This window comes from Sylvia atricapilla, chromosome 8 (assembly GCF_009819655.1).
Source record: "Sylvia atricapilla isolate bSylAtr1 chromosome 8, bSylAtr1.pri, whole genome shotgun sequence".
Lineage (NCBI taxonomy): Eukaryota > Metazoa > Chordata > Aves > Passeriformes > Sylviidae > Sylvia > Sylvia atricapilla.
The window spans coordinates 15,135,777-15,151,351 of record NC_089147.1 but is presented as its reverse complement, the minus strand read 5'-3'; the positions used below and the strand labels follow the sequence as shown (position 1 = coordinate 15,151,351).

The following is a 15,575-nucleotide window of genomic DNA, read 5'->3' as shown; positions in this document are numbered from 1 at the left end:
GATTAATGAGACACATAGAGATTAATGAGGATACATACAGATATATAAGCATCACTTTTTTAAAAACTGTTAAAGCTGTTTTACCTCAATATCTGGCCTATTTTCAGGATTCTCTTCTTGCATTTGTTCCAGTAGTGTGTGGAGATCTTGTCCAAATTCTGATTCTGTCTCAGGTTCTACAATATATTCTATTGCTGCTTTCAGCGTTGCACCCAAAGAATAGATGTGTGCCTGCATGAAGTTTAAAAAAAGATATTAAATATGTTACCAATTCTCTTCCTTCTGCCACCAAAGCCACAAGACCACACAAACTTACACTATTTTCAATTTTAAGCTAACAGTTTACTGGAAAGGTGGTATAATTTAAACACGATGAACAAAACCAGCTTCAAACCAACTTTGGGGATATACTTGCTGCAAACAAAAAGAAATCTTGTGGGGTCCAATTAGAAGGTCTTTTTTCCCTTGTCAATAACCAGTATTACAAGTATTACAGCAGGTTACAATTAAATATGAAACTGAGAACCCTGTGTTTGTGTAAATACTGCTTATATTAGAAGCATGCTGGGAGATTGAAGTGACAGTCCTCTTAGCAGGGAAACAAAATATGAATTTGAAAGAAACTCTTTTATATATAGCAATATTTTCTGAGTGCTATCAAGCATAAAGAAGAGAAGCAGAAAAAATACAGCATAATACCATTTGTCACTGAAGACACTTAAGAAAGAATTTTAAAAAATACTCCATGTTTTCCACCTCTGTCTCTCAAAGCACACATCCTCATGATAGGTTAAGGTTAGGTGAACCAACAATTTTTTAAATTCTATTGCTAATGCAGTAGATTTCTCACACACCACATTTACCTCCTCATTATAGAAGTATCTTGCTCCTTGAAAAAAGAAAAAAAATTAAAAATACCTTTTCAGATCTGCTCAAGTAATGGTATTTTACCCATGATGGTCGGTATTTTATGTTCCATTCATACAGAACAGTTCAGTAAAATTTTATAAACAAATATAAGTGGAAGTTTGGATAAACACTTCAATAGTGATGCACCATATCCAGGAATTCAAATGTACTGAACACTGTTGTCTGGGGTTTACAGATACATACATAAATTTAATAACGGTGGCACTTGTACATTAAATTGGTTTTAATGCATTTGCTACACATTTACCATCTCTTACCTTAGAAAGAAGACTGAATCAAAGGTCAAAAGTAATTTCCTTTCCCTGCCCACCCCTAACTTTCTCATTAAGGTCTATTTTTGTCTCTAAATAGTAAGAATTGTACTTTTTCCATAGGTATGCTTGTACATTTACTTTCTAGTGAGGCAGGACACCTCCACGAAGGGATGTGTAACACCATCTATCAGGAAGAGCTGTGTGTGTGAGATTGGACAATGCCTCTCTTCCCCTCTCCCCTCCATACCATCTCCAAACCAAGAACACATAAACCAGTGCTGACTGCTGGCTCTGAAGCCTTGATTTATTTTTGGGACATATCAAGATTAGCACAAGTGTCAGAAAAGCAGACTATATGCCATCTGATCTAGATAGAAAAGATTTTTTTTTTTCCGAAGCAGTAATTTCATTCTCAAGTTCTTCACTATTACACAACTTCATCATTAAGCAGAAGAGGTAACTGAAGAGTTTTGAGAATCTCAGAGGAACTAAGACAGGAACTGTTATGATTTTTATTTTGATTTAGCAGAAGAATGAAGGCTGTTCATCTGTTCCAAAAGTAAGGGTTTCTTTCCCCATGGCCCCTCTCTCTGTACCACATAAACTACTAAAACCCACTCAGTGGCGGCAGCAGCTCCACTGAATCACACCCTTGACAGACCAAAACGTTTTCTTCTATTTTGTAAGATGAAACAGACCACGTCGGCAAAGGGATACAAAACTATGAATCCTGAGCAAATAGTCCACTAATAAGGTGATGGAAAAATGTTTTTTTCATACACACCACAACCTTTACCCATAGTTATTTCAGCTGCAGAAACTGCACTCCATCTGGACTAACAGAACTACTCAAAAAGAACTACAATTCTACACGGGTAGAACGACATGGGTAATATTTAAGGTAATCCAAGGTAACCTTAAGTCTGGCTGAACTGGAGCAATGAGACAATTAATTTATGATCGTCCACTAGGTGGGGCGTTCCCCAAGTTAATGCATTAAAATGCTTCTACTTGGCTGCACAGCTGGGCTTAGGAAGACAATTTCACTTCCTGGGAAAGAAGAGCAAGATGGGTACATGTAGTAAGTACAGCAAATTCTTAAGTATAAAACACCAAATGCTTACTTGAAGTGACTGCTCTCAATGAAAACAATCTCACAAGCAAGCTAAAGACTTTTCAGTCTCCTCTATGGAAAGCAACAAATAAAAAAGGATGTAAAAAACCTTGTCTTCTGGTCAGCTAGAATTGGGACTGAATTGGCTGTTAGGAATTCTACTAAATAGTTAAGAGGGCTCTTTTTCTTAATTTCTGAAAAAAAAAAACCTCGAACCAAACAAAACCACCACCACAAAAAGAAACAAAACCAAAACCCCAACAAAACACATCCCCCTCAAAAACTCCCCTCACACCCACTTGTTTTAGATGTAGATAAGGAGAAAAGGTTTTTGAATTATAAGCATTTTGCATTACAGGGTAATAATTTAATAGCTGATAAACAGCACGCATTTCCAGACATCCAAAAGAAAAACCAAAAAACCCCAAAGCAATCTCTTCAAAATTCCTAAGGAGGCCCAGGAGTTAAAGACAAAATGTCACTTGTTACAAAAATATACAGACCATGCCAACAAGACTGCACCACAGTGCCAGTTTCAAAAAGGATGGGAGGAAAGGGAGGAAGTCATATTAGGAAACCAACTCTCCAGATTTGGTCCTGGAGAGTACATACCCTCTTAGCCCAAAGCCAGCAAATATAACAAGAACTGTAGGTAAACCATTATGGTATGCATTACTGGGAAGGCCATAATAGAAATAATGTGCCCGTTAAGAATCACAATGGCAACACAAAAAACAACAACAACAACAACAACAACAACAACAACAACAAAAAACCAAACCAAACCAACAAACAAACAAACAAAAAAAAACCCCAAAAAAACCCCCAGATGTTTGAAGAGTGTAATAAGTATGATTTGAGGTAATAAAAGTCCTTCTTTCAGCAACATGCTGAAACAAGGGAACTCATGTATTTCAGAGAAAGGTTTGAAGGTCATAATCACAGAAGTAGCTTCAAATCAAAATAACTTTTAATACTAGAGTAGTTTCCAAGACAAAAGCATAACAAGACAAAAAAAGACCAAAAAAACCAACATCAAAAAAACCCAAAACACAACAACAACAACAAAACCCCAAAAAGGTAATTCAAAAGGTGAAGATACAGGGTTTTTTTTAAATGAGTAGGCTAAGTACTGGAAGCACTTACCAAGGGAGAGGAAAGCTTCTGCCATCATGTTATAATTTTATATCATGCTTTAAATACACTCCAAAAGGCTTCTGCAAGTTCTAATCAAAAATTACTTGCCTTGCTGTATGCCATTTTATAATCATTTAACACTACAGGAAATGAAATCAGAAAACAGTTATGATCTGGTCTAGTTTTAAAATCTGTCAATCAAAAGATTGGGAGAGGATGATAAAGTTCCAAGTCTACACAGAGAGTGTAACAGAGGCGTTGTTGTATTGACAGGGCTAAAGAACTGAACTTCTCCAGGAACTCACATTTGCAGACAAACACTACAGGAAAAAGCCGACAAAAGAGCCTTTGAATAGCGACTGCAAAAGCATGTAGCAATTACGAATAATGGCCATTTATGTTCTCTATTGAGATTTCACTGAGTCCAGAATTGTAGGTCTTCTGAAGAACTGAAAAAGACCATAATACAACTAATACTTCCTGAAATATATTTCTGACTAAGTGACAAGTTACAGAAATTGTGTGAAACAATTCTTGGTTTTGACATTTTTATTTGACCCTTGTTTTTCTTTGTGTATTTTTCTTTTTCTTTCTTGAGATTGCGCAGATATAGATACTTCCACCCTTTCACAATTCAAAGCATTTAAGGGTTCCATAAATGAAAGCTTCATTGTGATTTTAAACCTCAAAGTTTTATAAAGAAATTCAAGGTAATGCTCGAGAAAATTACTACCTGGAGAAAACATTTAATATTTATCTATGTCATTTTTCTATATAGTCACTCTAAAAAGCACTGTTTTTATGCAAAAGAAAGTCAGTAATATTTCTCAGTGAGAAAAGAAAAGGGAAATAGGTCTATTATTTTCAATACTTTCCTTCATTACAAATTAACTACATGTCTTTCTGTGTAATTGTAATTACTGGAAGGTGCTGTATTAAATGTTAGCTTCATGTTCATTTGGCACTCTGGAAGCTTTGATAATTAGTCTGCAGAATGGGCTAGAAGTGCTCAGCCACTGTAGACTATTCACAAAACATACAGTCTAGCTTGAAGTGGTTAAAAAATGCTGGAATGTGGAATTTATCCCTTCTAACTGCAGTTAAGCTAGCCTGAAAAAACTTGGTTCCCAAAAGACTTCTAAAAAAATGGGGCCCAAAATGCATCCACAGGTCAGATTTTCTTATGGCCAAAGCTTGCAGGTATTTTAACTCTCAAATTCTCTTTTAATTATCCTAACAAAAGTAAGTGAAAGCTTTCAAGTTTTTATGTGTTGTTAGGCAAACATCAGGTCATCAGTGCATATCACAAGACACAAGCAAGGCTTTGTTACCTAGTCTCTGCACTTTACTGGTTCTGGTTTCTGGTGACCTCTGTTTGTATCATCCAGTTTGAACTGAGAAACACTACCCAGGACAACAGCCTAATCTCAGTTTTATAGTTGCAGGCTTCTAGTCTGTAACAATTCATGCCAACTGTTTTATTCCCCTGACTTTGTCTAAGCTTTATCCACGTGCAACCTTCTTGCATCTATGTTTTGCAGTAAGAATTTCCACATTTTACAGCATCAAAAGGCAATATTTTGCTTGAATCCACCCACGCACATCTCATTGTTGCCACCCACTTCTTCATTTCCAAGAGCTGACACTCACTCACTCCATGGCTGCTGCCACAGCACACCTCACAGATCTTCAAGGCTAAAGAGTATACTACTTGAAGTAATTGTTTTTTTAATGAATGCCATTTCACCATCTGGTCCTGGAAATTTATGTTACTGCTGATTTTGTCAGGTTGGTCACTAGTCTGTTCTGACACTCTTAATTGAGCCAAATTTTTGATAATTTTCCATGAAGAAGAGTTGCAATGTATGAACTTATTGAAGGTCCTACAAGATTAAAACATGTTTGAAAAAATTACATAGCTTTTTGGCTATGGCTTTCTTTGAAAAACTCTTTTGTATCTTCTTCATTTGCAAACATTACAGACTTTGGGTAGCATTTCTGTGTTTTGAGAAATATGAAAAATATCAGCTTTTCATTGTTTTGTAAGGTTTTTTTTCATACTTTTTGACTAACCTCAGGGGCTTATTTTCAGGACTTCTTCGACAGGAGATACATATTATTTTTTCAAAAAATAAATCATAAAGGTACATTTGCAACAGTCTCTGTGTTACCTGCAAACATTATTTTAACAACAATAGATTTTGGCTTTCATATGAATGTTGACTTCTGTCTGTAGAGTAATTTGCCAGCATCTACAGTAGTCATCACTTTGAAAAGAAATATTGTCAATTCAGAGCTACACCCAGAAATGAAAAAAAAAAAAAATTCAAATGGATCTCAATACAGTTTCAAAAAGTGTTGTTACCTTAACTACTGTACTAAAGACAGATGAATCTTAAGCTACTGACTGTTACCGTGGTAAAAATCCATTTCCCTCTTGGAAGTCACATTGAAGATGAACATGCCCAGAATCCTGAGCAAATTTAAACCATGCTATTTTCATGGAATTACTCATCTATTTGCAGAGTGAAGACACGAATTAAGAACAGGTTTCTTACACTTCCATCCTACTTTTAGGCTCCCTTAATCACAAAGATCAGGCACCTCAACACGGATGAGTAGCACACCAATTGACTCCTCTCCTGCATGACTGAATAACTATGACAGGTAAGGATGAATACTGCAAAAAAAACCCCAAACCTGATGAATACTTCAGAGGTTAAGATAGCAGAAGTTACTCACATTTATCTTTAAAGCTTCTTGAACAATGATATTTTTTAAATACTCCCTTTGAAACGGAGTTTCATGTGTCACAGCTCTCCTTATGATTTATCAGCCATTAACCTCCTTACTTTGAAGTTACTGGCCATAGGTAACTCATTTATCACTTAATTAAGGTAACACAACTTATTCCCTGTAGGCATAAAAATAAGGAAGCCTGAGAAAAACTTACATGCACACTGAGCAGACTGGCTCAGTCTTCTTTCAACTGTGTAGGATTTTTTTTTTCTTTCATTTTATGGTAAATACAATGTTAGTTACAGTACTGAAAAATCATTATTTAAAAAACCAACATTCTTTTAATCTTAAACCTAAGAGATGGTGCCTTACTGGTAAAGTCTGTCACTCTAAGTAATGCATTCAACACCATTCTGTATTGAGGGATACTTTTACACATTTTGGAGGTAAAAAACTGAATTACAGCACTTCCAAATAAGAACACTGTGGGCCAATACACTAGAATAGCATCCCAGATCTTTTGTGAAGACATGAATCAATGATACCCTGACACATAAAATATTCATTTTATGTGTACAATAAACCAGTACTCTTCCTTACAATAACCAGTTAACTCTTCCTTAACAAAATAATCTATGTAGATTTACATTTTTTTTTCTATCAGGATCATATATAAGATGAAGTGCAAAATGTAGATAGCTGGCCAGATACTTCTGTATTTACCTCTCTGCATAATGTCTTGTTATGACAACATTCAAAACACCAATTTTCATAGAACAGCTGGAGATGACAGAAGCAGCCAAGGTAGGTAGCTCTCACTTTATATTACAGGAACATAAACATTTGGTGGGGAAGGGTTGGGGGCTGATTTCAGATTGGTTATGTTTTTAGTTTGACTGTTTCACAGGGGAATGTTTTCTACAGAAGTAAACCTTGCTCCTTCTCTACTCAAGAATAAAAGTACTATTACAGTTGACAGAAAGGAGAAATTTGCTTGGGATTTTTGGTTGTTATGTGGGGCTTTTTTCGCTTTGGTTTTTATGTTTGTTTGGGGGATTTTGTTTGTTTGTTGGCTTGTGGTTTTGATGTGTTGTTTTTTTCCTGGTTTTGTTTGTTTTATTTTTAAACTTGGTGAAAGGGTTGAAAAGTTCAAGAATCTTGGAGTATGTATATACAAAGACATTAATTCAAAACATGTTGCAAGCTTATCTAAAAAAACTTAAGTCAATACGTTTCCCAGGAGACACTATCCCCAGCTTCAAAAGCATGTTCACAGTTAGTCTTCTAAGGTTTCCTAAAACGCTGTAATTAAGGACACTGATGTGCAAGTGACAACCATTTTGTCACAATCCCAAAGGCTCTGCTGACTAAATCTCAACAACTAATTCTCTAATTCATGGTGGAAACTGAAGTAGTCTTGAAATTTTATCTGGAGATTAGGAAGGCATCTACCATATACTTCTAGGTCAATCATTTCCTGAACCTTTCAGAACCAGGGGTATTTATGAATGTTCTCATACATTGGCAAAATAGCTCTCTTTTTAGTTCGTGCAAATGGTAAAAATTATTTGCCATTGTTTCAGGGAGTATAAATTATCCAGAGTAGCAAAGATCATGGATCTTTTAGTGTCCTGAATATCTGTGTAAAATAGACATAAAATTAATGAAAGAGGAATCTTTTGATAAAAAGTAATGATAAGCAGTAATTCCACATTGCCTTTAAGGGTTAAAGCTTACATTTCAACAGCATTGTTAACCATTCTAAAGAATAAATGATGAAAATAAGTGGAAAGGACCAGACAAAATTAAGTTCTGCAAGTAAGACCAGTATAATGATGGATCCATCAAAGAAATCAGTTTGAACGGGCAGCACCAGAAACTGACAGATAATAATATGAGGCATAAAGAAGACAACTTCAAGCATTGCTGAGAAAGTATCAGCACTAATGAGAATAGTTTACATGGAAGAGGCTGGAGACAAACAACTGACCCAAAACACTTGTGCATCTTTAGCATTAAGAACCCCAGAGATTTATGACACTGTGCATGTATAACAAGAAAAAAAAAATCTCTTTTCCATAGTTTTTTGTCCATGATGGAGACTACCCACAAATATATCTAACACAACCCTTCAGGCTTCAAAAAAAAAGTAAGTTTCAACTACAAAAACCACCTGTTTTAAGACCAAACATGACGTCCTCTCTTCACTTTTCCAAACAAAAATTCTTAAATAAGATAATTTAATTTTTTTGTACATCAAGTAATAATACTCATAAATCTTAGAGAAAAAAATCATATCTCTTAACTTTAATAATGCTTTCTTATAGGAATATTTTAGCCAAACAAGGAAGAAACCTAAAATTCTATGTTTTCATTGACCAAGTTACCTGCACAGTTATTTTTCTTCTAACAACATTTTTCTGCCTAGAAGACAGACTATTTCCAACAAAAATAAGCCACCCTGAAAAGTCGTTTCAGATTTAGGGGCAAAACTGTAGAAATACTGGCAATATGCTCAAAATGTCTGCTAGCAAACACCAATATGACAACTTTGCAAGCCCAACTTCAGGACTAAGCAACAAGATGTAGGTTTTTGAGGTAACCCAATTATAAATTTTAAGATAGTCTAGGCATTAAAAGAAAAAAAAAGCACCACAAAACTGATGTAAAAAAATTCCATTGGACTCATTCTCCCTTTTGTTAACTTTGTGTAAAGCAACTAAAGGGTGTTTGCTCAGTCCTAAGTTCCTGAAAGGAACCTCAACTGGGACAGTGACGTAAAAGCAAGAACAGGAAGATTCCATTTTCTCTTCTATAGCACAGCAGAGGCAGAGGTAACCAAATGAAAGTAATTTATTTTTGCCACTGCAGGAAAAGACAGCTTTAAATAATGCTCAGAAGATGGAATGGTTTAGATTACAGGAGGAGATAAGTTACCATGTGCTGATGACAAGCCTTGCTGCTGTTAGATAGAATTAGTCTCAAGAGGAGGCTACATGAAACTAAAGGAAATAGAACTAAAGAAAAAAAGGCACTAGGTGTTTCAAAAGACTTGCTTCCCCCGTGAGATAAACACAAAACCAAAAACCCCTCTAGGAGAACATATGAAAGTTCTCTTTTTTCATCCTGCACTGAGAGCTAAAGAAAGAATGGAACAATAGAGATAATCTCACAGTATTCAAAGCTACTGCTTTAAAAGACTAGCAAAGTTACAAAGAAAAGACTTTCTTTATACTGTCTGCTGTTTGGATTTGGGAGAAAGATGAAGGCATTCACATTTAGAGAAGGACCAACAGCTGAGACATAAGCACTAGGTTAGTAATGATCAGCTATTGAGAAATACTGCAGGATGAAACTGTCTGCTCAGTTTTCTTCAGCAGGCCTGACATAGACATATATATACACACACACCCCCCACCCAGAACCTTTCTTTATCAATTCTGCAGAACACAATGTTTCATTTGACACTTCAACCCATGCATTTATACACATAAAATATTTGTACGTATATTGCATTTATCACTCCAACTGCCTTGTCACATTTCATAGGAATAAGCTATATGAATCTTAATAATTTAGTATTCAAAAACAATACAATAACATTTTATTTTGTATCTTTTCTATTTCCAGCAGTCCTACCACTTCATGTACATTTGTTTATTTTTAAGCTGCTGAAATACTTCGACTTTTTTTATATAATATAAATCCACTACACTCCACTGAGAACTGCAAGTTGACAGTCATGACATTCTAACAAAGACAGTGATGGCATTCAGCCTTTTCCAGCTGTGATTCTCTCACAGGTGAGAGATCAGCATACCCCACTTCTGTCCTGATAGACTAAAGCAAGAACAAGTTCTGGATGAGAAAAAGAGATAGTGCGAACTTCACTTTCCTCCCCTTCACTGACCCATACTTCCTCCTTCTTTTCAAGGTAGTCTTTAACTCTGTATCACTCTTCCAGTTCTTTTAATTTCTGAAGGTTTCAATCCTGCTGTATACTTAGGCTTCTGAACTACTGCATCTTATCTTCTCTAAATAATGAAGTAAGTCATTAACAGAAGTATTATCCAATCTCCTTTAGATTAAAAAAAATAGACAAGAGTGAAAATTCACTGATTTCTATTACAAAGGTTCACTAGAACAAGCAAAACTGAATAGCCACATTATTAAAAGATTATAAATGCAAGTTCACACATGGTGGACATGGGTCCTTCATCTCACTGAGAGCTCATATCTTAGAAATGTGGTGTTCCACATCAATGAACCTCTGTGTGAGACTCAATGGCAGTTTTGTGATGCAGACAAATAGCTATTTGAAACTGGTTTGAGACAGCTAATGTTTTTAACCTGAGGCAATCTTGTATTGTAGTGATAGAAGTAAGGCTATTAATGAACTCAACAATATTTAACTATTCGTGTTGAGCCTCACATTGGTCAAATTTCACAAGTCTAACACTGTACTGCTCAGGGCAAGAAAATGAACTATGAACAATTTTCATCAGGAAAAAGGCTAAAGTTCTTCCTATTCAGAAGGCAAAATCAGAGCAAATTTTAAAAGAATCCTCAAATAAATATTTTTGCATCTCAGTCTCTTGCTGTCTTTCAAGAATAGAAAAATTCACATTCTTTACTGTTCTCTACAATCTGATGAGTAGAAAATTATAAAATTAAGATGCTAGTCTTCATAGTCCAGATGTCTCTAACTGACTTCTAGCTCAAGATTCAGTGAGAACAAAGACATGGTCAGTACTTGCAATAGCAAATTCAGGCACAACTTCCAGCTTAGACCATCATTGCAATTCTGGCCTACCCAATGCCACTCCAAGCACTGTGACTTCAAGGTCTCTTCAGGTGCTCAGAAACTGCAATCCTTCCTCCAAGCCCACAGGATGGAACTGTGGCAGCACTAAACTCACCATGGAACGTTCAGCTACACTTCACTGTCAGTACCACAAGGCCTTTTCACAGCTAATTCCTTCTTAACCATGTTTCTCTCTAAAGTCTACTTTACACCTGGATAGTGAAACTGAAGGGTTGGTTCCACCTTCCAGCTCTCAACAGTAACTGAAGCTGCTGCTGTTATTCCTACTTAACAAATGGAGAGCAGATCAAGAAAGAAGGCACAAGTCTAAAACCAACCACATGAAATCAATTACTATTCAGTCTTGTGCACTGTCATTTGGACAAAGCTCTAGATCTCTTGCTCTTTGAAATTCTAACTAGAAACTGACATCTTTAATAGTGTTGTTTCAGACACCAGGACAGCAACGCGTTTCAATTTGTTTCCTGTGTCTATTACCCTTGTGTGTTCATGAGTGCCAGCTAAGTTTAGCAACTAATTAGGCTGGAGTCACAATACCATTAGAGGTCTGGATCAGTAATTCACCAAGCAGGAAACAAAACATCTCTTGTTGAAATAACTGTAGCTTTAATTGAAGGATTTTTTAAAAAGAGTTAAAAGAGGAAAAAGTCATCCAGTAGCCATACAAACCTCACTGTGTGCATCCATTTTAGAAGTGACACGCTCAAATCAAGAAAAACCTCTGGCTGACATAACTATTTTAAATCAGCCGAGCTTTGACACTGGATTAACAGCTATCAAAGATCATCCTGAACACAATTAGTAGTCTCAAAACTAATTTTTTCTCTTTATAATAAAATCAGACAGTTTCAATACAAATATTACTTGCCATTGTTCTAAACAAAGCAGACCAAGCAGCTTCAAAAACACTCCAACAAAGAAGAACCAAGTCAGGTCATCACCAAGGAAGGAGTAAGCAGTAATACAAGAGACTTGACACCCCTATAAAAAGGGCAGCCTATTGTAATCAAAGAACTGTATAATACTGAGAAAGCACAAGAGGCCAGGAGTTGTATATAAAGCACTATGACTGCCTATTGCAAAGTATTTACAAAAAGTTACGATAGGTTACTATAGAGGTAAGAGGATAGGCAAAAGTCTCAATACTTTTGGAAAAAGAAGAACTTGAAGTATTAACACCAAGAAGGAAATGGACAACTTGGAAATATTACAAACCCTTGAAACAAGTACATAAGCATTAACCCACTCCAGGTCTTGGAAACTGCAAAAGTAAAAATGAGCAGAGATCAGCGCAGAATCCTTGGCAGAAGTTAGTCTAGTACAAAAGCACTTTAAAAACTCAACCAAAGTCTACACATAGTAAGAGGTAAAGCTTTGAAAGTGCCACAAATAGTCTGAATCCCATAGATGTCTGACCAAATGCACACAAATTCCAGAGTAAAACCATACATTTCTGCCTTAATGCAGGGGAAAGCCCTTGCTTTTCAGTCTTGTGTATTGCTCTAGGGTGATCAGTGAAAAACAGCTAAGGCAACAGGACACTGTCATGGTGCTCTCCCTGATTTGGAGGGCTTCCCAACTTTCTAGATGAAGAAATAGCAACATACAGAAATCAGTGCACCCAGCCCACATCACGAGAGACAAGGGAGAGCACGTCGACTTCCTTCCACACAAATGTGTACCCTCATGTATCTTCAGTGACCGTTACAGAAAGAGGTAAAAGGGTCAATGTTCAGAGCTACTCCTGACTCCAACAGCTTTCACTAACTGTTTAATTGATTGTACTGTGCTTGTTACTGGGATTCACTAGTGCTTAACAGGCCAGTACATGCTGCTGAGAGAGAAGAGTTAAACAACAAATCTGTACACACGTGTTTTATCCAGAAGGAATACAATGGCTTTGTCTATCAGACGGAACTAAAATTTCAGGTCACTTAGTATTACCACAGTCTTTACAAATTCCTATTTCACCTTGTTCCAACTCCTTGGTCTTTGAACCTCTTTCAGCGTATCTATTTACTTTGTGCAGATCTTGACTTATAGACAAGGAAAAAGGGTTGGAGGACATCAGTTGGCCAAAAGAGAAAATAATTCTGCAAATCTTGTAAGCATTTCTGTGCCAAGTCTTGGAAGCTTGTTAAGGGATGAAGAACACATTTATGTAAAATCTTAAGTCCAGCTTCAGATGCACAACTAAAAGAAAGAGCTAAAACCCAGTCGCCTTCGGGTCAGTCACATCTGAGCATAAAGGCTTCTACAGCTGTCAAGTTTACAGGCAATGCAGGACACCTCCTAACAATCCTTGTCCACAAAGACTCCCCACAAACCACCATGGAGAGTGAGCACAAAATCACTAGAGCTCTGCTGACTTGTGTAGATACATTAATAAAGGATAGCGACAACAGAAATTTTGCCTCTTTAACCTTCAAAGACTGCACTATTGCATATTCTATTCTACCATCCTTCCTGCCACATCATTCTCATTCAAAATGTGGTATTTCACACTTCCAAGGTTCACTTCTCCTCCTCCCCACCTCCCCTCCATCAAGAAACACAGGGAACTATAAACATAACTATGGAGGATATAATTCTGAAAAGCAAAAGATATTTGTATCAAACTATAAAGAGCCAGATTTTTTAATATACCTTGAATTAAATGTGTTGCCAATTAAAGCATTTGAATTATCTAAGAATACATGCCAGAAAAAAAAAACTGTTTTAAGAAAAAGGATATTAAGCAAGCAAGTGCTCCTGTAGCATGCAATGAGATGGTTGACTTGGGAGGCTAATGAATTAGTATAAACAATTTAAATTTAATTTAATTTAACAATGTAGAGCATTTGTGTATTGAAAAGCAACAGATAGTAATCTGTTTCTTCATTAAATCAAAGATAAAATTGCTGATTACCCTTCCCTGAATTATTTTATTGAAGAGGATAGCAAACAAATTTTATATTTAGTCATAAAAGTTCATGGCTAGTCCCCAAACAAGCCAATGTAACCAGTGAAGGGTACCAGTGAACATAATACAGGCCAGCTGTGGTTTAGCACAACACATTATTCAGTCAAAATAGATTCTCATATTTTAACAGCAAACAAATGTTTATGCTGAAAATTATTATGGCACTTTAAGTTTACTTTTTATTTTCACAAAACATATCTGAACAGCACTATTTGCTACTCACAATCTTTAGAACTTCTAAAATGATATACTGAGAATGCTGAGCATTTGGTATTGCCAGAGGTACTAAAACTATTAACCTCCCCCTCTATTTTACAGATAAATTTATGAACTTGCCTCAAAAGTGTTACCGGTGATATCAAATTCTGGTGGAACAAAGGCACCTTCTGGATCATCTTCGAAAACAAAAGGAAACATGCCAGATTAGAAATTAGTAGCCTTGTTTAAAAAAACCACAAACCAACTTGATTATACAAATTTACTCATAAGCTACTATCTGATACAAAAGAAACTTTGTATAGCAGTATTTTGGTTCACTCCAATCCGGTGTACAAAGAACTTATTATCCATGTTTATAGTGCTGGAAGTAAAATAAAGTGCTGATTTCAAACTTTCTCCAAGAAGGTATCACGACTTCCCTACCAAGAAACAAAACAGATTAAAGACCCACAAAGAAATACATTTAACATGTCTAACCACTTCTTTCCTTCAGGCATTTACATTTGGACCCAGTTATCACCCAAGCTGGTGTGGCTCAGCTGTGGCTTAGAGGTTTGATTTGATTAATTGGACACTTCCACTCACTATTTTCCACTACAGAACTGGGTGATAACAGTTCAAGCACCAAAGCCAGTCTGAATAGCTAATTGCTTCTTCATCTACAGGCCAGCTTAGAACTCCAACCTTTCTGCTTAGTTTGTTTTACTTTTGATAAAAGAGTAGAGGAAGTAAATTCCCCACACATGTGCTGCTGAACAGAGAACTGAGCTACTGCAGCAGCCAATTCTGAGTGAGGAGGTGAAAAGCAGAAAAGAACATCTTAGGAGAGACTGATGTTGTTTCTGAATCCAAGCAGGTACATAGTATCACACTGCACTAATGTCACACGAACCCAGCAAAGAACATCAAGGAATCAAACGAGCACAACTGAAAAATCTACTCTGCATCTATCCAACTTACCTAATCTATCCTTCTGGGAAGTCAGGATGATTGAGATGATTTACATGCAAAAAATGTACTTCCCTTCTCAACAAGAAAAAAATAGTATGTTCAGAAGCACAGGATAGTCATCATCACTTTAGCTTTAATAGAACTTTTGTTCTTTACAAGTGAGATGCAAGCTTTTATTAAGCCCAGTTATATAGCAGAGACCGCTACAAAGGACTTTTTTTTACATATTCATACATGGCAGCTACATGGCATGGCTGACTTGCCAGATGCCAGTAACAGATCTACAGCTCCTTAGGACATTCCCAAACGTACCTTCTCACTGAAAAAGAGGGCTATGCAACTAATTTTGCATTCCTTACCCACCGCTGCATTTTTTTCTGATTTTGAGGGTGGGCAGAGGAGGCAGAAGGGGAGGGGAGCTAACAGACATGTTTTGTTCTCCCT

At 36.3% G+C, this 15,575-nt stretch overlaps 1 protein-coding gene across 1 annotated transcript in view; it reads right to left on the bottom strand.

The window, feature by feature from the left end:
- The window catches only part of KNDC1 (kinase non-catalytic C-lobe domain containing 1), a 55,253-nt gene that overhangs the window by 32,589 nt on the left and 7,089 nt on the right, over positions 1-15,575 (bottom strand). The window contains exons 3-4 of the mRNA XM_066323791.1: positions 14,298-14,356; positions 85-231 (exon numbers count right to left, since the gene is read on the bottom strand). Coding sequence (XP_066179888.1) covers positions 85-231; positions 14,298-14,356 — 206 coding nt within the window. The remainder of the gene's footprint in view (positions 1-84; positions 232-14,297; positions 14,357-15,575) is intronic.